The sequence below is a fragment of the Apus apus genome, chromosome 8, assembly GCF_020740795.1.
Source record: "Apus apus isolate bApuApu2 chromosome 8, bApuApu2.pri.cur, whole genome shotgun sequence".
Lineage (NCBI taxonomy): Eukaryota > Metazoa > Chordata > Aves > Apodiformes > Apodidae > Apus > Apus apus.
In genome coordinates this window covers 4,838,292-4,859,224 of record NC_067289.1, presented here as the reverse complement: position 1 = coordinate 4,859,224, position 20,933 = coordinate 4,838,292, and the positions used below count along the sequence as shown (strand labels likewise).

The window sequence follows — 20,933 nt, the reverse complement described above, 5'->3', positions numbered from 1 at the left end:
GGGGGGTTGAGTGGGATCCGTGCAACCCCCACAGCTGGGCCCTGAGGGCAGAGACGGGTTGTCCTCGACTCAGCTGCAGAGGGTCTGTTTGAGTGCAGCCAACTTGCTGCAGGGTGGCTGGAGGCTGTGCTGCTCTCAGCACCCTGCTGAAACCTCAGATGCTCTCTCTAAGCCCAGCCCGGCCCAGCTGACAGGGCCACTGCTCCCATCTGCTCCAGAGGTTTCCAGCTGCTGCAGCAGCAAATGGTTAAAGGCAGCTAGAGATCAGGTATGAGCTTGCATCCCAGAGAGGGGGGCATGCATAGAGGAGGAGGTGGCCAGGGCAGAGCTGGTGGCCAGAGCTTCCTAGAGTTACAGCAAAGGGAAGGCAGGGACATTGCCCACCAAATGAAGAGTGGCTGGTGGCTCACCACATGTTTGTTTCTGAGCAGGTGATGACATGAGTGGCTCTGGGAGTGGTGACAGCTGTCCTGATGATGTCTGTGGCAAAAGACTTTCTAAGAGCCCCAGCACCAGGCGGCCAGAAACACACGCTATTCCTAAGCAGTCTGGACACGGCATCAATGGGGCCAGCAGCACATCTTTGCCTTCTGCCTTCCTCCTCCTTTTGGTGGCTTCCACTGCCACGCAGCACTTGTGGCGGTAACTCACTCGCACAGCCAGGAAAGAGACTGCGGCCGAGGGCTTCACTTTGCCAAAATCAACCAACCAACGAAAGGACATATTTAATTCAACTTGGCAAAAAAAAAAAAAAAGGAAAAGAAAAGGGAAAAAAAAAAGGTAGGAAGGAGAAAAAGGTTTAAGTTGTTTGCTATTTCTGGCAGTGCTCGAGCTGTTCTCTTCTTTCTTGGTCTCTTCCCCAAAGCTGGGCCCTTCTTTCCGTACCTCATTGTTTTACTTTTATTGCCACAAACTGACTCTGGGGGCTGTAATGAGCCTTTGCAGAGAGGCCTCAGGGGGAGCCCAGGGGTCCCTCCGAGGGCAGCTCATCTGCTGCCTCCAGTGGAATATGCAATTGCCCTGATCTTGATACCCCGGCGCTGCTGCACCCTGCAGCTGCCAGAGCACACGGCGCTGCTCTGTGAGGCAGAGGGACTGGGAACCTCAGCGTGGCTCAAGTGCTGCATCCAGGGGCTCTTTTGGGCTTTTCCTCTCTACTTCCTAGGCAGGCAGAGATGGCCCTTCACATCCGGTGGCATAGGTGGAGCATGAGCAGGTTTGGTGGGTTGAACTGAAACAGTTTGGCAGTGGCTTTTGGACCCAAAAAGCGCAGAACTCCGTTTTCCTTTGGAAAGGTCACAAGTGAGTTTATTGACTAGAGCTTGTAGCTGATGACAATTTGAAATGTAGGTCTCCTACATCTAAGTGACTGGGAATGAGTGTTAGGGCTTGGGGTTTGGGGTATTCTTTCTTTGCATGCTAGTTGGAAAGCCATTTTTTACCCAAGTAATAATGGTCCAGTTTCTACCTGCAGTGCAGTACCGTCACAGGTAACAGAGAGATGAAAATAGGCAGAGTGGGATTCTCTGCCTGACACAGCTGTGCTGCCTTCTCCTCCTCTGGACCCAGCCATGGATGGCAATCCCTTTTTTCATTAGTAAAAAGACCAGGGACTTGTTACTATCTGGAGCATGGAGACTGGTTGTGGGAGCTTACACCAGGCCACCTGCAGGTGTGATCTCCAGGCAGCTGCCTTAGGGCAGAGAGGGGTGGACAGCAATGAGCCCTGGGTTGTCCTTGCCCAGACTGACTCAAGGCAGAACCTGCCAGGAGGCATGTGAGGATGGGACATGTTTTGTTTGATGGGACTTCTTTCTTTTTGGTGTTTGTTCCTATTGCAGTGTAGGTTTTTAAGTCCCATTTGCTATCCTGTGCACCTTTCCTGGCCTCTGCAGGGTCAGTGTGAGAGAGCAGATGAGACACCTGCCAGCAGCTTCATTTGGGCTCAGGGAAGGGCAAGGTTCACCCTGTGCTGCCCCATCCCACCATGCACCAGCTGCTGGGTCACACTGGTGGCTGCCCTAACCTTGAAGTGCTTGGTGGGGTGGGCTTTTTGCCAGATTTTGAAACTGGGGGTGTTGAAAGATAAAAATATCCTCACGTAGCTGTAGGAGTGTCTGTGCTTGTAGGGCTGTGTGCTTTGGGGCTTCCAGAAGGCTTCTGTGCCTGACAGGTTCAGCAGGCATAGGCTGGAGAAGTAGATTTAGCAGATGCTACAGGTACAACACAGTCACTGTGACTGGTTGGGCCAAGAGCATGCCCAGGGGTTGGGCTTCATTTGTACGGGGGTGGGGGGGGAGGGTGAGTTTCAAGTGTTTGTTCAGTGGGCAAGAGGGAGGGCAGAGGTGGAATTATCTCATACTTTACTGGTCTGCACAGCACATGTTGGAGCATTTCTCCTCTCTCCTGCCAGAGGAGACATGTCTTTGTGCTGAGCAAATGTTATGAACTGAGTTGGGGTTTGGCTGTTTTTTAAGAAAGGGGGGGGGGAAAACTCCACAACATTTTTAACATTAGCCGTTTCTAAAATGTGCAGTTTAAGGGAAGACAAGAACATGAGCAAGGTAATGGCAAAAGCTGGTGCAGCGGGGAGCTGGTCACCCACCCTCCCTGGGGCTGGAGTCCTGCCTGGGTCCTGGTAATGACACTGACAGTGCCTCAAATGAGGCAGAGATTTTAGGGCAGCTTTTACTGGCTTCTCCAGGTCACTGTGACTAATGTTTCTGTTTGGTATTCTTTCTGCCTTGTACTTGTACCTTCTTGTAAGGCTAAAACTGATGGAAGCTGGTAGGGTTTCAGAAATGAAAGCCAGGATGCTGGATGTTGGCTAAAGTACCAAACACCGATAGAGCCATCAGAACCCAGGAGTGGATAAATACAAGTAATGGATTTATACAGATTTATTTACTTCTAGAAATGCAGCAAGTTCCAGGTTACTTATACTGCTCTAAGGCGTTCCTGTCTTTTGGTTTGGTTTTGTTTTGTTTTTTTAACCAGAAATACCAATAGAAATGTAGCCTTCAGTAACAACCCACAACTAGTCCTGCAGAAACTTCACATCCAAAGCTAAATAAATAAATAAATCATTGAAAGGAGGAGGAGGCATTAAAACATTTGTACTTCAGAAAACACTTGGGTTGGATTGGATTTTAAACACCTGGATGCTGAGGTCAGTGTTTTGCTTTGCAGAACAGGAGAGTGAAAGGAAAGTCCTTGTTTCCATTTCTGTGCAGTTAGTGTTTGCTGTCAGTCTGTTACCCTCAAAAGCTTCTTACAGGCCCCAGGAGGAACACACACCTTAAATGTGAAATCAAGTATTTACTGATTGTCCAGTTAATATTTTAACAATTTAGTAGCCCAAATTATTGGTCCCATTACAATAATAGAACCTGATAGTCCAAATTAAGGCAATTTCTCAAGGATACAGTTAAAACTGTTCTCTTCCTGATGCCTACCCCCTTTGGCTGGGGTTGAGCTCCCACTTCAGTGTCCATCTGGGCCCCTCAGTCCTCCTGGGGCTCAGAGTCCAAGGTCTGGGGCAGGTGGGGGCTGTGCCACGGCTCTTACCCCAGTTTGACAGGAGACCCATGATGCTGTTGTTTGCTCCCTCTCGGCCCTGGGGCCACTGGGTTTGTTTCATTTATTTAGTTTTTAAAATGGTCTGCCTCTGCTGCTGCTTTTTTGTCTGTTCCCAGTTGTTCAGTTTTTCTGTTCTCTTCCTGTCCCTGAAGTGGTTTCCCCAACATGCTGCAATTTGGTGGCCCGGGGCAGCGCTTGGCTGTGCCACCTTCTGCTGGGAAGCCAAGATGGCCAAGTACCCCCAGGGTGGGGATGTTACTCTAAAGCAAACCATAGTTACCTGACAGCTGGACAACTGTTGGCACAGCTGAACAAGCTGAAGTCAGCCCAGCTCCATGCAAGCCCCAAGCCTGTACTCAGGCTGGCACAGAGCCTGGGGCCTTTCAGTGCTTATAAATGACATTTCCTGGGCTACTACCTGCTTGAAAACCTTGTGAAAAACCTCCCCAGCCCATGGTGGTGATGAGCTGAGAGCCGCAGCCACAGCAGGGGCTGGTGGCTGCTGTGGTTGGTTACCTGAATGGAAAGCTCTGGGGAGCATCTGCTGGGATGTTACTGAGATGGTGATTTGTGACCTGTTTTGAAAAGGCCTTGTACTTCACAGTGGTGTGGCAGGGTGTAGTGGTCTAGGAAAAGATACTCAGAAGAACCCCTGCCCCTGGGAACGGGCGAACCAGAAATAGTGGATTTCCAAGTGTCTCTGTCTTTCAGCCTGCTCTTTTGTGCCATAACATGTATGTTTTAACTAAGGGCGAGGGTCTCAAAAGGCTTTGAGAGCGCAGCTACTTATCATTTACAAATGACAAACTGCCTGTTGTTTTCCAGTGGGCTTGGTAGGGGCTAAGGTATAGCAAAATATCTAAACTCCACCTTTGCTTTAAATGCATTTCTATCTGCAGGAGTAAGAATTATTTCACTTATTGGCATAGCCAGACAGTTATCAGTTTCTTTCTGTTACCAAGGTACTTGTAACTCTCTTGCACTGTTTATCTAAAGTTGAAAAATGTTCTTTGAATCCTTGTATAAATAAAAAGGCTGGAGACTTAAGTCTGTATTTACAGGGTAATCTTTCTTCTTGATGTAAGCAGAGTTTGGAGTTTTCTTTCTTTTTCCTTGTTGAGGCACAGGTAAAGGCCAGGCCAGGAGTCCTGAGGAACAAAAGCTTGCTTTCAGCCCCAGCAGTGGGCTGATGCCAATGGTGGTGCTAGTAGTCAACTCTGTGTCATGTGGAGGAACAAATGTGAGGGTTGTACTGAGGTGATGTTTGTGGAAACAAGGTGAACCTGACTTGAATCTTCAAAGCAAGTATGTTGAATGTTCTTTGTCTCCTACTGGTGCACAAAAAGTCATGGCATAATAGTACAAAGAAGCAGAAATACCCTTGGTATTTGTCATTACATAGTGTTGTGCTAATTATTTACTACAGCCTTGTTCTAGTGCACCTGTTGGCAGGGTTACCAGCAGGCGAAGCAGACATCTGGCCCATCGCAGAGACCTGGATGTTTAATCTTGAGCGAGTGTCTCAGACTGAACTGGTGCAGCAGAAAGGTTTGTGCTTCAGGCTCTGCACTGTGCTATTCCAGAAGTGATTGATCGCAGGAGTCAAGGTAATGTGTCAAAAGCAGCTCATAAAGTGTCTGAGAGAGCCTTCATAGCCTTGTGCAGCCCAGCTGCCATGACAGTCCAGGTTCAGCTTCATGCAAGCAGGAAATACTGGTCACAGGCTCCTTTTTGTGTCAAGGCCAGAAAGAAAAGCGTTCAGTAAGCTCAGGCACACACTTGATCTTTCAGGAAGGGGCTGGAACCCACATCCAGTCCAGCTGCACCCACTTGGCCCCTGCTGATGTGGTAATTCCCCTGGCTGGGTCCTTGACCTTGTTCCTTCCAGTCCTTCACTGCTCAAATGTGTGTCTGCACACTCATACATAAGAGACACTCTGCTCTGGCACCACACCAGCACTTCTGCTGAAGTCCAGAAAGATTAGCAGTACTGTATCTAGCCAGCCTAGTCAATGATTTTCTGGGTTCTTAAAAGACACTTCTGTTGCAGGTGATGGGCAATAAGATTATCTGGAGGTGAGTGGGGGGTGATCAGATTGATATTGCATTAATATTGTGTCATTGGGGAGTGCAGGAGCAGCATCCTGGAGGCAGAGGTTTTAGCTCCTGGTAAGATGCTGCTGTAGGCACAGGGGCTGTATAAATCCAGTTGGTTTACAAATGATCTGTGGGCTAACAAATACCTTTTAGCTGTTTAACTGTGACTCCCAGGATTCAGCAGGCACTGGGACCTGCCTGTAGCCTGAAGGGATAAATATAGCACAGCCTGCACAGGTGGGCGGGCAGCCCGTTCCCCAGCGCCTCCCGCTGCCTGCGCCGCAGCCCCGGGCGTGCGGAGGAGGAGCCGGCCCAGGAGCTTCTGCTGCGGAGCGGAGCAGGGCAGGGCGGCCGCTGCGCCTTGGCTGCCGATGCCCCAGCTCTGCAAGGTCACCCCCTCGCTGCTCATCAGCAACGCCAGAGCTGCCTGTGACAAGGACCTGCTGACGCGAGAGGGAGTCACCTTCTGCGTGAATGTCACCAGGCAGCAGCCGTTCCCCGCGCTGCAGCAGGTGCGGGGCATTCGCATCCCGGTGCTGGACGACCCGGCTGAAGACCTGCACCGGTACTTCGAGCAGAGCGGCCGGGCCATCGAGGCGGCCCTGAGGAGCGGGGGGAGGTGCCTGGTTTACTGCAAGAACGGCCGCAGCCGCTCGGCTGCCATTTGCACCGCCTACCTCATGAGGCACCGACAGCTCCCCCTCCAGGAGGCCTTTGAGGTACGGTACTTGCACCCTGAAGTACAGTTAAGACATCTTTTGGGGGAGAAACGCCATGAGTGAGGCTGATTTCTCACAGAATTACTTTGGTGGTCTCGTCTGTTTATTAACAGTTACATATTTATAAAAAAAATAATATTTCAGGCATGTAGAGTATGTTACAATAAGATTTGTTATGAATAAGCATAGACAGCAATGACACAATCTTCTCTGCAAGAAGGACACTGCAATTTTACTTCACCTGGATTTGGGCCACGGTAGCAGTGACCACTTGGACAAATAAGCTTTCAATGTGATGTTTCTAAGATAAAAATAATTACAAATGCAAATGAGCCTTAAGCACTGGTAGCAAATATGCAAAGTTGCCTGTTTTGTCAACATTTTCCATGTTGTTTGTTTAGTCGTGATAAGTGAAGCTAGGGACATAAAGCAAACAGCTGCTATTTATGCCTTGTCTTGCCCATGAATCAATTCTGTAACATGGTCTGCATGCCAGGAGGCTTTAGCAAGCACAGTGAGGTCAGCTCACCAAAATACCTGTTTGTTATTCCATTGCAAAATGAAATCCAAAGAAATCTACTCAAAATGTAAGAAGAAGAAAGCTGTTTGCACGATACCTTCCCTTGCTTCTACAGTGTTCCTTCTTTCTAGATTGTGAAGACTGCCCGGCCAGTAGCAGAACCCAATGCAGGATTCTGGTCTCAGCTGCAGAGATATGAAGAAGATTTGCAGATACTAAAGCAGTCTGACCTGCTGAGCAAAGAACTTAAAAATAGCAATGTGTGAAGGTGTTTAAAGAGAGTCCAGAGGCTTGCTACAGGGTAAAAAAATAATAATCATTTCATATATCACTCATACATAGAATGCTTTACTCTTCAAACTGAGGTGATGATTTACCCAATTCATTCAGAGTGTGACCACTGAAGGTGCCTGGGAAAGGGGCAGGTAAGCAAGGAGAAAGAGCAGAAACACAAAGAGGGTGGCAGGACTGTAAACAAACCAGTGAAAGGCACCGTGTTCTCAGCATTTATTTCCTCCGGAATTACACCCAAAGACTGTAACAATGTATTGAACAACTGTTGAATTGCTACACAGGGATTTTACTCTCGGTTTTTAACTAAACTTTCCAGTGACGTCACTAGAAGATCTGATGCCAGACCAAGGAAGGTCTGAATTTGTCTCTCCCCTCCTGGATCATAAATCATGTTCATGAGCTGATACAACCTTTGGTGAGAAACAGAGCCTGGAACTGCTCAGTTGCTGCCTGAGCTCTGCATTTTCCTCACATCCAGCTAGACCAAGATACCATAGTAGAATTACTTAAAAATCCAAGTGCTATAATATGCAGAGGCTGGGAGTTCAGCTCCCACCATGTGCCTTCTTGGCTTTTGAAATTATTCTCCAAAAGACAAAAGGTAGGATTTTTTAAGAAAGCAGTCGATATTGGAGGGGAAAAAATTATACTGGCAGTCTAGAAGTAATCTTCGTTCCTTTGAGCCCTCCTCACTAAGCTTAGCAAGATCTGCCAGTGCCCTATTCATGCCTTGATGTGTCAGTTCACAAGTCATCTGTGCCTGTATGCAAGCAACATGGCTAAAGCTTTTCTGCTAAGACTGCCTGCAGGTTGTGCTGGGTAATTACATATTGGGATATCAAGGAAGCTGCACCAGACTTCTAGATGGCACTACAGTTAAGTTCATCTTAAGATGTTTAAAGTAGAGATAAAACACTGTGTTAATACATTTGTAATTTAAAAGGGGCAAGTTATGAAATTGGACTGTGAACCTGCAGTGTGAAATTCCCTTCCACGTTGCTCAAAGCATCAATATTAAAGTTAGCTCATCATCATCTAAGTGCTTACACGAGGCAAACGTGTTCCCAGCAGTGGAGCAGTTTCAGGCAGAAATTCTAATGATGGAACAATGACAAAGAATAAAGCCATTGGGGAGTTACATTAATTAGATAATTCAGATGCAGTAAAAGTTCCCAAAGTTAAAGATTGCTCAGAGTTAAAATAGGATTATTTAAAAAGCTGAAAACATAAGATATAAAAATAAAGAATTAGGTCTATCATCTTCTTAGTTATCACAAGGTCTTATCACACCAGATGCTTTCTCCACTCCCAGCTGGTTTTGGTTCATGCTGTATGGTATCTGCATTACAACCAAGAAGAAATCTGTTGCACTTCTGCAGATTTGGATGTGAGTGGTTGGCAGGAATTTTTGGGTACCTTTTCTAAATCTCAACTATCATATATAATACGAGTTTCGGCCTAACATGAGACTTCAAGGCCACAGTATATAGACTTGTTAATACCACTCAGCAAAAAAATCCATTTCCATCAGTCTGTGGAACAAAGTATTTCCTGTCAAAAGCTAAAGCTGCTAAACAAAAGAAGTAGGAAGCTAAATATTAATGAATACACAATACATTTCTAACGAGGAGGCGCATTAACTTGCAGTCAGCTACAGCATATCAGTTCTGCGTTTTTGAGTCAGCTGCAATAGATACAGTTGCTCTGGGTTGTCAGGACACACTGTGCACTTTGGTTAAATTTTACCAGGCTTCTCAGCATACAGAAAACCATGCTGCAGGATTTGACATCACAGCATTTTCTTTAGAAACTTATTTACATTTGAAAACCGTTCCTGGAAAACCATTCCTAGTCACATTGAGAAGTATCCCCTCCTGGTACTGCTCCAAATTAAGATGCAAGATCACAACCTGGAACTGCAACTGTGGAAGTAGTTCACATCTTCATTTGAGTTCATAACCTGCTAATGTAAGTGATGTAAAAGGTCAATTTAGACATACTCCTTGTTGCTTATCATTGTCTCAGAGTTTTTGGTGTAATTGTGTGGCTGATGAGCTCCCTGGGCTGCTGAATATGCGTATTTGTTGAAACTGTAAATTAAGAAGAAAAAAAAGAGATAAAAGAATTGCCATTACACACTCATCCACAGCTTCAGGTCCTTGGGAAATTAATCATTTAGGTCTGTATCCAACCCCCCCATAGCACATCCTTCCCAAAGGTGCAGAATTTAGAGGCCTATTGGTCTCATCAGTCTTGTAGTTAAGAGAAGAGATGGGCTCCCTGGCAGGCAGCACAGCCATCTCGCCACAGAAACCCACTCTAGATCCCTAACCTGTGTGTGCTCCTCCTCTTTAGGCTCTTTAGTCAAGTCCCTAAAATGGAAGGAACCTAGACCTTAACATTTGTGCAAGCTGCAGTTTGTGATACAAGAATCAAGATTAGGAGAAGGGAAAAGAGACCTATATTCAGCCAACCCCCTCAGCTGTCATTTGTCAGGTTTAACTTCTACGTCATACCTCAATTTTACCTGATTTTCAAGTTATTTCAGGATATTCAGTACTTTGTATCGAAGTATGGTGAGCAAGATCTAAAGTCCAATGTGGCTGATGAAATATTAACATAAAACTTATATGGCTTCAGATTAGGCAATGGAGAATCAAAAGAATACTCTCACTTATTATGTGTTTTGACGTAGCTTTCCTAAGATTAAATAGAGCAGCAATGATCATGCTGCTTCCTTCCATGTTACCATCCCCTCCAGCTTAGCCACTACACCCTCCAAGCTATTTGGGTTATTCTGGGTAGACATGGAGCTCTGTACTTCTAATGATTTCATCCCTTTCAATCAGAAAGGGACCTTCTGTATGTGTTAATCATTTAAGACTGAAAAAACCCAGGCAAGGTTAAATACAGAGGCAAGAAATGTTAACTTTTCAGATTTGATGCACAAGAAGATACTTCCATGAGGAACAAGAAAAGAAGAATCTGTCTAATGATCAATTGGATGTGCTTTGGGAAGGAAGTGCCAATACACCTTCCACAAATTAAATGGTGCTTGAGTATTTTAATAGTAGTGAGTATTGCAGAAAAAAACTGATTATAATACACTATATTCTGTGATAAATAATATCTTTCTTTTGGCAACATATAGTTCACTTTTTCACTGCAGTTTCCTCATGCAGATCTCAGAACCATCAGCACTACAGAGAATTGCCAAATACTGGTTATAGGTGACCATTAACAGCCCATTATCAAGTACACTGTCTGGGAGGTACAAGCATTGGGTGCAGCATCCCTGCCATCACAGGTCTGTGCCCTGCTATAGCAATGAATTAATGGTAAAATTCCTGTTTGTACTTCACATGGATACAGATTTATACCATGGGTGAGGGAGAGAGAGAGCAGCATACATATAGAAAACGACATAATTGACAACTACTATTTCAACTGACAAATCCAAGATTACCTGTAATCCTGTCTTTTCTTCCCTTTGCATGAACAGGTCAGTAAGATCCCACCAAGCAGATAAAGAACAGATCCAGCCCAGCCTAAGTACAGAGCTCCTCCTAGTTCATACCTGAAATGTGGAACATTTTAAGGAAACAGCATATAACAGGATCACAAAGCCATTAGTTTAGACTGAGCCATAACGTGCATAATCATGCAAACAAACATACTTGTTGTGTGCTGAGCTAACTTGTCTAGATGGTGGTTTTGCCATAAAAGGTTTGACCAGATGATCCTTGAGGTCCCTTCCAATCTGATATTCTGGGATTCTCTGGAATTCTAGCTCAGTATAGCTCAGCTAACTGCAAGGTACTTCAACAGGTAACATCAGAACAGATCTGGTTTTGTGGCTGTTCAGTAAACTCTTACATGCTCTGCCAGAGCCAGAAAGAGCATGTAAGTACTAAGCAATATAAAGATAAGTAGCAATAAATATTTGCATAATTTAATAAATTGCTGATACTTAATGATATACCTTCTATGCAGTGCACAAAACTTATTTTACCCTTGTATTGAGTATGCCACTGAAGTAATTTTGAGAAACTGAATTACCTGGACCTTACTGTCTGTGTCAGGGGAAAAGACTAACCATACAAATCAGTTTTCTATGGACATGATGCTAGATCATCTACAAGTAGCTGTTGGTATAGGGCTAGTTTTCAGACTTTCTTACAGAATATTCAGCACTCTCTTTAGTTCTGTGGTTGAAATACATTCAGGAGTAGTCCTAGGCTGAAAAGGAATAGTTCTCCATTTTACTGTACAAAACTACAACCTTCAGGTAACCCTCTAGTCCAGACCCAGTAATTAACTGACAATTAATTTGACCTGAAGACTAAACACAACTAAACCTGGGCAAGTCCAGCAGCAGCTTCACAAAGGGGAAAGCAAGTTTTTAGAGACATTGTACACAATAGGGCTGTACCTCTAGTTTGATACACCAATTAAGAGCAAAATAAAGTATCATGGACTGTATGGAAGATACACTGAAATCTGACGGGTGTGGGGTTTTTCTACTTCTAAATACAAAATCAGTATTTAAAAGTGTAGAAGTTTCTGACTTCAGAAGCAATTGCTAACAGGAAGGTTTCAGAGGTTTACACAGGTTTGGTGCTCTCCATGTTCCCATCACACAGTGGAGCCATAGGCAGAGCTGGTTTTGGCACTTTCCAAACACAGAACAAAGATACAATTATTGTCTTAAAAAAGCAGGGCTGGAAATTGCTGTTTACTAAGGAACAAACAGGGAGTATTGCCCAGTGCATGCCAGCTGCTCTGCTCACTAGTCACCTGTAGACTGGAATGCTGTAGATAAAATACCAAAGTATACAGGAAGGGGGGGTCTGCAGGAGAACTTAGGTTGCTTTCACAGCTATATGAGAAATATATTTAAGAATGGTTATTTTTACTAATTTGCTGAAGTCAGGCAAAAAAAAAAAAAAAAGGAATTTGAAAGAACAGATTTGCTAGTTTATTAAGAATGCAGATGAATAGTGGTCTGCAGTTGAATTTAAATCAGTCTCACAGAGTCCAAGGAGCACAGGAGCTTCCTCAAGAGCATATCTGGTCTTACTAGTGAACAAAGTTCACTAAGAACTCAATCGATAGTCTTAAAACACGAAGTTTAGACATTAAAAAAAATATATTTCTTTAGCTGCTGAATGCAAATACTCCGGTAACTGATTAACACTCATTGATATTGAAGCCCCAAAGCTACACCAGATAACTGAAGAGCTCACTAACTCTCCCACTAACTGAAATCCCTTATCAACAGTTGTTTCGGCCTCTAACATATTTATTACCCTTCATATAATTCTCCCAAGGGGATATAAAACAACAACAAGTATTCACAAGTGCAATTTCTTTCTAAGTGCTTGTTTGAAAACACAAGGAAAACTGACAAACATCGAAAGCAATTGCTTAAAGTACTTTGATTCATAACAGTGTATTTCACCTCTGACTTCTCTGAACTAATCCTCAGGAAGAAGATTACAAAACACTTCAGATATGAACCTAGCAACTAAAGATTTACAGTTTACTGATCTAAAAATTACACACTCAGTAGAAGTACCAGCAAATTGTAAATGTCCACCCTTCCCTAAACCAACTATCTTATGTTCCAGAGACAATATATTCTGTTTCCCCTTTTCCCACTCTCGGAAGGAAAGGCCTGGTCCCCTCCACCCTTGTTCCTCATTGCTGGCTCTGTTGACATAGATAAGGTGCCATAAGCGGGAATTTGGTTTTGAAGACTTGCTTTTATATCAGACTAGAATAAGGGCTCTTATACCTCAAAACTTGCTTGTGTGCAACTGTATGAGCTAACAGCCCCACAAACTTACGAATTCATAAGGTAAACAAATGTTTAGCTAATACATAGTAAAAAATGTTTTTTCTTTTTAGTCCTTTAAGGGAAGCAGCAGACTTAGTGACGTTTCTCAGCTATCTGCAGGTCACTGGTGTGCAGTTCAAGGTGGTTTCAGAACCGTTTTTTTTCACTTCCTTGTAAATGTGAGGCATTGTATTCTGGCTGTAGCTAGAACTTTCTACCTCTTTTGTTCTCAATGCAAACAAAAATTAGAACACCTTTTCTTCTTCATAGCACTGAGACACTCACTTAGTTGAGTCTCACATTACAGAAACCCCTTGGATGCGGGGATGCTGTTCTGCACGCATTCACTAAACCTTCCAGAGGAGACCTCTCCTCCCTTTCCACCAATAGAAAACATCTCTCAGGTGAATAGTTTCCCTAAAGACAAATCTTTCCTCCTGTAGGACTAGGTAACAGGATCTATCCAGGTTTTGAAACTCTGGAGCAGCTGAGGTTAGTGCAGCTGTCTGTAACATATCATGGAGTTAGGTATGACAGATCTATTCACTTACTTGGTTCCAGCGTAAAGTTGATCAAAAAACTGAGCAGTTACCATAGCAGCATACCAGGACACAGCCACCATGGAGCAGAGACCTGCCAGAGAAAGGTTAAAAGGCATACAGGTGAATGATTCCTGTAACAGCTTTAAGCAAAGAACAAGTGTTCATTTAGTCTGCCTGTGAATGCAATACAAAGTATTGATAGCAATCTCATTTCAGTGTTGATATTACCTCCTAAAATATAGAGAAATCCTCCCGTGACAGTAAACTTCATTTTTGCCTCCTCATCACTCAGCCCAATGTTGGTGCATTTCAAACCAAGCAGCGTGAGTACTGTAGCCAGGAATCCCAGAAGGATGGAACAAATCATCAGGGCACGACATGCCTGAATATGAGCTATGACACAAGAAGAGACAACAAATAAGGATCTGTACAGAAATTAAATTAATATTGTGCTGAAAAATAAAAAGTTACTAGAGGGAGTGGCAAAGATAACAGGAACAGTAATGAGCAAATCCTGTTCAACTTTGTTATTTGGCTCAGAGAAGCATCCAAACCCTACAGTGTTTAGCCTTCAAGTCAATCAGATTTCAGTGCTGAACTACACTTAGACTTTTTAAGTTCAGTAAATCCTTCCAGGCCTCTAGTAAACCCTGAAAAACTGTAGCAAGCCCTTCACAGCTTACATCCTTGTCCTGTGAAAATGTAGAGGTATATAGGGTCATGTACAGGAGCAGGAATAAGTCTCCTGCTCACAAGTCTCACTCACTTCCGTACACCTGTACCCCATAGCACACAGGACACCTCTGAACTCCAGGTCCTAGACAAGGTGGTGCTATGGAGGACTTGGAAAAAATGTGCCAGTTTTGCTACTTCCAGTGAGTGATGGGAAAGAAAGAGTCCGGATTAGCAGTGTACTTCAAACTCTGAGCCAGGGTAACGAAGAGGAGACCAGTGGCCCCATGAGCTGCAGCTCTCCTCCCTAAGACATACTCCCATGGAGGAGGTTGCAGTTGGTGTGGGCACATTAGGGAATTTTGTATGCTGATGGTTCTTCAGCACTTCAGCTTCTGGTCTTCACTCCTAGGTACTGGTTGCATGAAAACCAGGACCAGCTTACTACCCAGCCTAAGAAGGAAGGTCAGCCGTCACCAGTCTGGCAGGTCTTGGCTACTAACCACGCATCAAAAGGGCCTGAACTGGGCTGTCTGGACAGTCACACTCCTGACACTGGAATTCAAGCTTATGTTCCCAGATCAGCCCCATGGCCTGCATGGTAACCTGCTCCAGCTCTGTAGAGGAGTGAGCCTGCAACTCTCCAGACAACAAAAATCAGACGTGACCAGGAGATGCAGTGACAGATTCACACTCAGACTCAGCAGGCTGTATGGCTTTATGTGGGTTGAGTGTATCGGCCCTGCAAGCTTGAGGATTATCAAAGATGTAAGCAGTCTTCAGATAAATACAGAGAAGCATGAAAGGATACATTGTTCAATTATTATTTTGTTAAGCATCAATTTTAAAATTATCTGAGGAAAAAAAATGCAGGCAGTAATAAAAGAAGAAAGACCCTTTAAAGTACCTTTACCAGTTTAAGGTTTTTGCCTGCAGAAGGTACAGTTAAACTCAACCCCAAAGCTGCTGTCTAAGTAGGGATCTTGCCCCCTGGCAGCAGGTGTTTCCCATAGTAGGGAGCCAACACCTTACATTTCAGGTCTTTGGGACTCCAGCAGCATTAGATGGGACTCTCCATATCTTTCTAGGATCCAGAAGCATACCCTCAGGCTTACTGCTTGCAAGCCAATGGCTGCATTATTTATCAGAAGAGATTTCATGCCATGTCCTCTTTGTACCACAATACAATAACCTCAAGAGCCTTAATTGAGGTGCTCACCTCACAGTCTAGAAAGCTTGACTTTCTCTTGTCTTCATCTTAAAAACCAGCTTACTGAACAACATACAAAGTCTGGTAATTTTACTAATCAATAGTAAGAAATTATTTTAAAAGCTCATAATTGGAAGAAGCAACTATGGAACGTTAAGAAAGAAAATAAAGTATAAAAGTATTTGGCAGCTAATGGCTTTATACGAAATGTTTAATCTAGTTGTGACTAGGTAGACGGTACTACCTAGACATAGTCAGTCTTCCAGTATTGCTTTAAAAAAAGATCCTCAGTTCAAACATTGTGATTTGGGCTGAATTCAAAAGCTTTAGATCTGTGTAAAAGAACCAAGTCTGATATTTCCCATGCAGAAACAAAAACCAGAGGTACACTACATAGCCCAGCTGCCAATAAGGAAACCTTCATGGAAAATCTTTATGGTCCTTCTGAGGAGAGGTAACAAAGACACCTTTGTTTTTTCTTCCTTTTCGCCTCCCCCCCCAGTACCTGGCACCTGCTGCTGCAGTAGTTTGAGTGAAGTTTCATCGATTTCAATTGCGCTTAAAATGACCATGAGAATTTTTAGTCTGCCTTGGCTCATACCTGCAAATGCTACAGACACTTCTAGGAGGCCCCACTATTTGATCAGTCTTTGCTGCCACCACTGCACTTTACTCCTCTTTCCTGGTTTGCCCAACTGTCCTCTCAACTTTCTCTACTATTCAGTGTCTTCTGACCTGTTGATTTTTTTAGTTCTCCTTTCTAATACCTTTCTTTTCTCTACAACTCTGCAAGCTGCTTTTCCCTTCCCCCTGCCAATATCCCTCAAACATGCTGCCATCTTCTCAACAGAGTAACTGACTAATCATCACAAATTACCTTCAGAGCTTGGCCTCTTCATTTGCTTTCTGTCTGGCCCCATTTTTCCTCCCTACTAACTCCGTGTTGCTATCTGCAGTTCCTCTAGGAGCCTTTGCTGGCCTTCCTTTCACATCCATTCTTGATGCTCTTTTTCACACCCACTCCACCCCCCATTTCTTTAAACCCTGCGTTTTTCTCAGCAGCTACAAGGTGCTGACCAGCTACAGGCCATGGCCCAACATATGGGAGCCCTGTGATGCTCTCAGAAGCAAAGGATAATGTCCAATGGACATGACCCTGCTATTGCTGACTCTAAAAAGTTTATGCAGGGTTATGTTCTTCCTAATACACTCTTGCATTTTAAAACAAATTGCTGGATAATGCTGACAGATGAAAAGAAACAGATTATTCCCTAAATACTGGACACAGGTCCAGAGCACTGCTACACTAGCATCAGAGCTCGTCACTGCCAGTTCATTTCAGACTGAGAGAGAAATTGAATTTAATACCTCATTCCCACTAATCCTATATTACATATTCTGCAGATTAGGGAGTATCCTCTTTCCTATTTAGTTGAGCCACTTCCCAGTGTAGATTCAACTAAGTAGGAAGGTATTTTTATTCTGAGATAAGTACCTACACACTGATTTGAGATCAGTAAAAACTAGCTTTACTGTCTATAAACATGCTTACTATCCCTAGAATATCACCTTAGTTGAGCATTTGAGGACAATCCTTAATTCTGCTGAAGACTGATACAGAGTACTGCAGCCAGCAGACCTAAATGTCCTGATATTTTGAACCATATATCCAACAAGACATCAGTTAACAAGTCTTGGAAAATGCTAATTAATAATGTATACTCGTTGTATAACATATACTCATTGTATAACATATCCTATATATAACATACACTTGTATTTCTTGCATTATCTACTATTTTCAGTCTCCACACAGAAAAACCACTATGGCTTCTTAGCTGCAAATAGTATTTCTTGCCTATTACATGAAAAAGCTCCAGCTACAGTACACTGGCTAGCAAGTATTGCAAAACAAGGCTAATACAATAATTCCAAATAAACATGGAACTGTCATGTGTTAAACAAATGGCTCCTATTAATTCCTCTCACAAGATGCTAGAAAAGAGATTACATCATATTTAAAATGCCTATTAAACGCTTGATCGAGCAACTTCATTTGCCTTATTTTATAGCCTTTCCTAACGTGCTTGACACATTCTGCTGCTTAAGATTATTACTTCAACCCACAAAGTTGTTCTTGGCTGGTTATATTCCAGTACTACCAGATTACCAAAACAAAAGCCTTACTACTTTTCCCCCCCAACACCTTTTTAAGCAATATAAACACGAGTGCACAAAGTCACATACCAGGCAGTGCCAGCATAGAGTCAAACTCTTTGCAGTTGGACACTCCAGTGCTGTCTTCTGCACAGCTCTTCCACAGGTTTTCAAACAATGTAGACGAGGTGATCACACTACCATACACAGTGGAGACTTTCCAGTAACTATTTGGCAAAGTGGCTCCAATAACTGCCCACCCACCCAAGCACAAAAGAAGACCAACAATTTCCAGTGCAGCAGTCATGCTTGTGAGTAGTAACAGGTCAGTACTCCTATAATTAGATTACAATCAAGTGAAGCCTTTCAGAAGCCTCCTTGCTGTTTTATCTCTGGGTTTCACTCCAAAATGAGGCTACCTTTGCTCTTTGCTCAACCCCAGAGATAAGGCTTACAGTGCATGACAATAAGTGGGAGCAGTTCATGATAAAGATATGAACATTAAAAAAAATTACAATATTAATTCTTTCTCTAATGACAAGTGACAAAATGAGCCTATTCTGGACTCTCCGCCCAGGAAGTCCAGTTATTATTCCCACAAAACATCTTTTAAGAGTAGTAATATTTACAAATATTTTTGTGTCCTCTGAAGTCAACTAGTATTTACACAAGATCAAAATAGTTTGCAATTTATTATAGATCTCAAATCAGAAAGCTTCATTGTGTTATTTTCTTGATGACTTAGGCATAAAAAAGCTTGAGAACAAGAACTTTATTTTATTGCTAGAAAATTTAGCACATTTTTTGGAACTGTGGTCATATGTAACCCATGGCAACTGTAGTGCCAGCTTCTTTCAGGAAGCTTAAGTCTCTGGATAAGTGGTTTCTATTAATATTTTACAGCCTATTGATCTATAGCTAAATGCTTTCGGTCTTAAAAATAGTCCCACTTACACTGAAATATAATTGTCATAAAGTGTTTCATGGAAATTAAACAAATATAAGGGAATGAATGAGCTGCTGTGACAGATCTACTTTCCAAGGAATAAAATTATGAAGGAAAACAGCTATATGAAATAATACCTATCAGCTCATTGCACCTGTTTGGCAGAATATCTCAGTATTTAAAAAAAAATCTACTGTAGGCAAAGTATGTTGGTTTACTTGCTTCTTCTCTTGACTAGACAAAATCTTAGACTGAATTGACATTTCCTACTAATATTAATACCTTAAACTGCTTGTGTATCCAATGGGGGTTTAACCATCTCTTCAGTGATAACCTGCTCTTATCTCCAGGAAATGGAGTCAGAGTTTCTTCATAAAATAATCCTGCTGTGTCACAACATGGTAAGAGATCCAGAGCATTTACAGAAAGACTTATCAGAAGGATTAGCCATTGAAAGTCACAACTTGTTCATAACAGTTACCTGGGTTTTTTCTCAAAATTCCCTGGTCACTTTGAGCTGATCCTGTATGTTGGTAGCTGGTACCTGCCAGGAAATCACCCTGCTAGCATGGTCTGCCTCAGAAGACACAAAACCATCAGTCACATAGATGTATTTTATGCTGGTCACCTCTGAGAAATTCCAGAACAAATGCACAGATTTAGCACAAAGTATCAAACAAGTTCTGGAATACCTACAAAGCCCTGTCTCACACCAATGCACAAACAAGCACCAGCACTCATGTAACTTGTCTGCAAGTACTACAGGACAAACCCTGCCTACAGCAGACCCTCTGTGACACCCACAGCATATGGTGTCCAACCCTGCCAACATGCCATCCAAAAAGAACAAATAAAAGTACATCCCTGGATTTGATACACATATGCCATATGTACTTACGGTCTGAACTCAACATGTAGGGAAATCTCTTGCACTGGATTGATCCAAAGTCAGTCACTGCACAGTCCATCCAAAGACCTTCAGAAATCCAGTCTGTAGTAACCAGCACTGTTGCTGTGTCCAAACTTTTCCATCCGTTAGACATGGTAGTGACAAGTGAAATGGTGAAGCCTGCTAAAGCTAGCAGCAGGGCACAGGTCTGAAGAGATGATGATGCCATCCTCCAGGCAGAAGTTGCTTTCAATTAAGCCTCCCAAAATTTCTGATACTAGAAACCTGTTGAAACGCTGTGTACACATATGGAGTTATCTTTACACAAGCCTGACTTCTATGAAACATCAAAAAGATGCCTACCTGCAAAATAATTTATCACACCAGAGAATTGTAGCACTGGAATCTAAATGTCATTAAATAATTGGAATACTTAAATATTCTATGGCACCTGAGTATTTTCTAAGGAACACTTTTATTACTGTACATGTTTACCATAAAAATAAACAACAGAGCAAAAGATGGACCCAGCTGAAGAATTCTCTAATTTAAATCTGCCATGTTTCATCCATTCTTTGCTTGTTTGCTCATTCAAAATTATTTTAAAATTAAAACAATCAAATTATTTCTCTCCCAACTACAATGCCTAGCAATACAAATTTAAAACAAAGATTGATACTTGCATTTACAGTATGTTTCTAACCTGTTTCTTCTAGCTTGCTGCTAGGCAGTAGTGTCAGCACTCTGTGAGGATCAGTCTGATCAAACAAGTGAAAGTTTTGTACATTTTAGGACCTTTTCCCCCATTCTAAAAATCAAGGACCCAGGGCAAAAGCTCTGCCCAACTGTTGCGCAAAGGCTCAGGCATGACTTTATGCTACAGCAAAGCCTCACTGAAATGGATGACTCAAATAAGAAAACTGACACAAAATCATCAAGTTAGTACCAAAGATGCTCAGATTAACCTGGCAACCACTGGCATAAAATTTGCTTTCTAAGTGCTACTTACACCTGCCCATGCACCATCAGGCTCCAAAGTCAAACAGAAAAATACTACTACGATTTTCACAATGATTGTTTTACTTGAAACTTTGTTACACTTGTTACCAAGACACTGTTTTCAGGAAAGGCTGCCTCACCATACAAAACAGGCCAACAATTAATGACAGGACTTGTTTTAGGATGGAACCCACACTGTGAAGGAGTACTCCAAGTTAGCTGCATAAAAACAAAATAATAAAGAATTCAAGCCTCCTCCTGTAATAATTCATTTTAAAAACTGCAACACTCGGAATTTGTTTGCACAAAGCAAGAAGGATTAAGCTTATTCCACTCACAGAAATATGTGTATTGCACTATAAAAGTTTACTCACACATTGAGGTGCAAGCATTTGTCTCTCAAGTGATTGTGTAACCTCTTCAGAACACAAACTATCAACAGAGAATAGCTGAAATAAATTATTTAAACT

At 42.9% G+C, this 20,933-nt stretch overlaps 3 protein-coding genes across 5 annotated transcripts in view; 2 read left to right on the top strand and 1 right to left on the bottom strand.

Moving 5' to 3' along the window:
- Positions 1-4,626, top strand: part of GPC1 (glypican 1) — a 200,817-nt gene extending 196,191 nt beyond the window's left edge. The window contains exon 9 of the mRNA XM_051627041.1: positions 432-4,626. Within this exon, the coding sequence (XP_051483001.1) occupies positions 432-646 (215 nt within the window). The 3' untranslated portion in view covers positions 647-4,626. The remainder of the gene's footprint in view (positions 1-431) is intronic.
- A 1,357-nt stretch (positions 4,627-5,983) lies between these two features.
- On the top strand, positions 5,984-7,192 carry DUSP28 (dual specificity phosphatase 28). The gene is made up of 2 exons (XM_051627046.1): positions 5,984-6,395; positions 7,047-7,192. The coding sequence occupies exons 1-2, from the start codon at positions 6,048-6,050 to the stop codon at positions 7,179-7,181; spliced, it is 483 nt and encodes a 160-aa protein (XP_051483006.1). The 5' UTR covers positions 5,984-6,047; the 3' UTR covers positions 7,182-7,192.
- On the bottom strand, positions 6,477-20,808 carry LOC127388032 (claudin-15-like). 3 transcript variants are annotated; one of them, XM_051627042.1, is made up of 6 exons: positions 20,148-20,808; positions 19,474-19,760; positions 13,819-13,983; positions 13,600-13,681; positions 10,676-10,786; positions 6,477-9,299 (listed from the first exon to the last, which is right to left on the bottom strand). In XM_051627042.1, exons 2-6 carry the CDS (start codon positions 19,691-19,693, stop codon positions 9,200-9,202), a joined length of 678 nt encoding a protein of 225 aa, XP_051483002.1. In that variant the 5' UTR covers positions 19,694-19,760; positions 20,148-20,808; the 3' UTR covers positions 6,477-9,199. The 3 variants fall into 3 exon arrangements, with proteins under 3 accessions (XP_051483002.1, XP_051483003.1, XP_051483004.1); XM_051627043.1 differs by having other exon boundaries at positions 20,168-20,808; XM_051627044.1 differs by lacking the exons at positions 19,474-19,760; positions 20,148-20,808 and adding an exon at positions 17,720-19,454.
- Between the last annotated feature and the right edge of the window lie 125 nt (positions 20,809-20,933).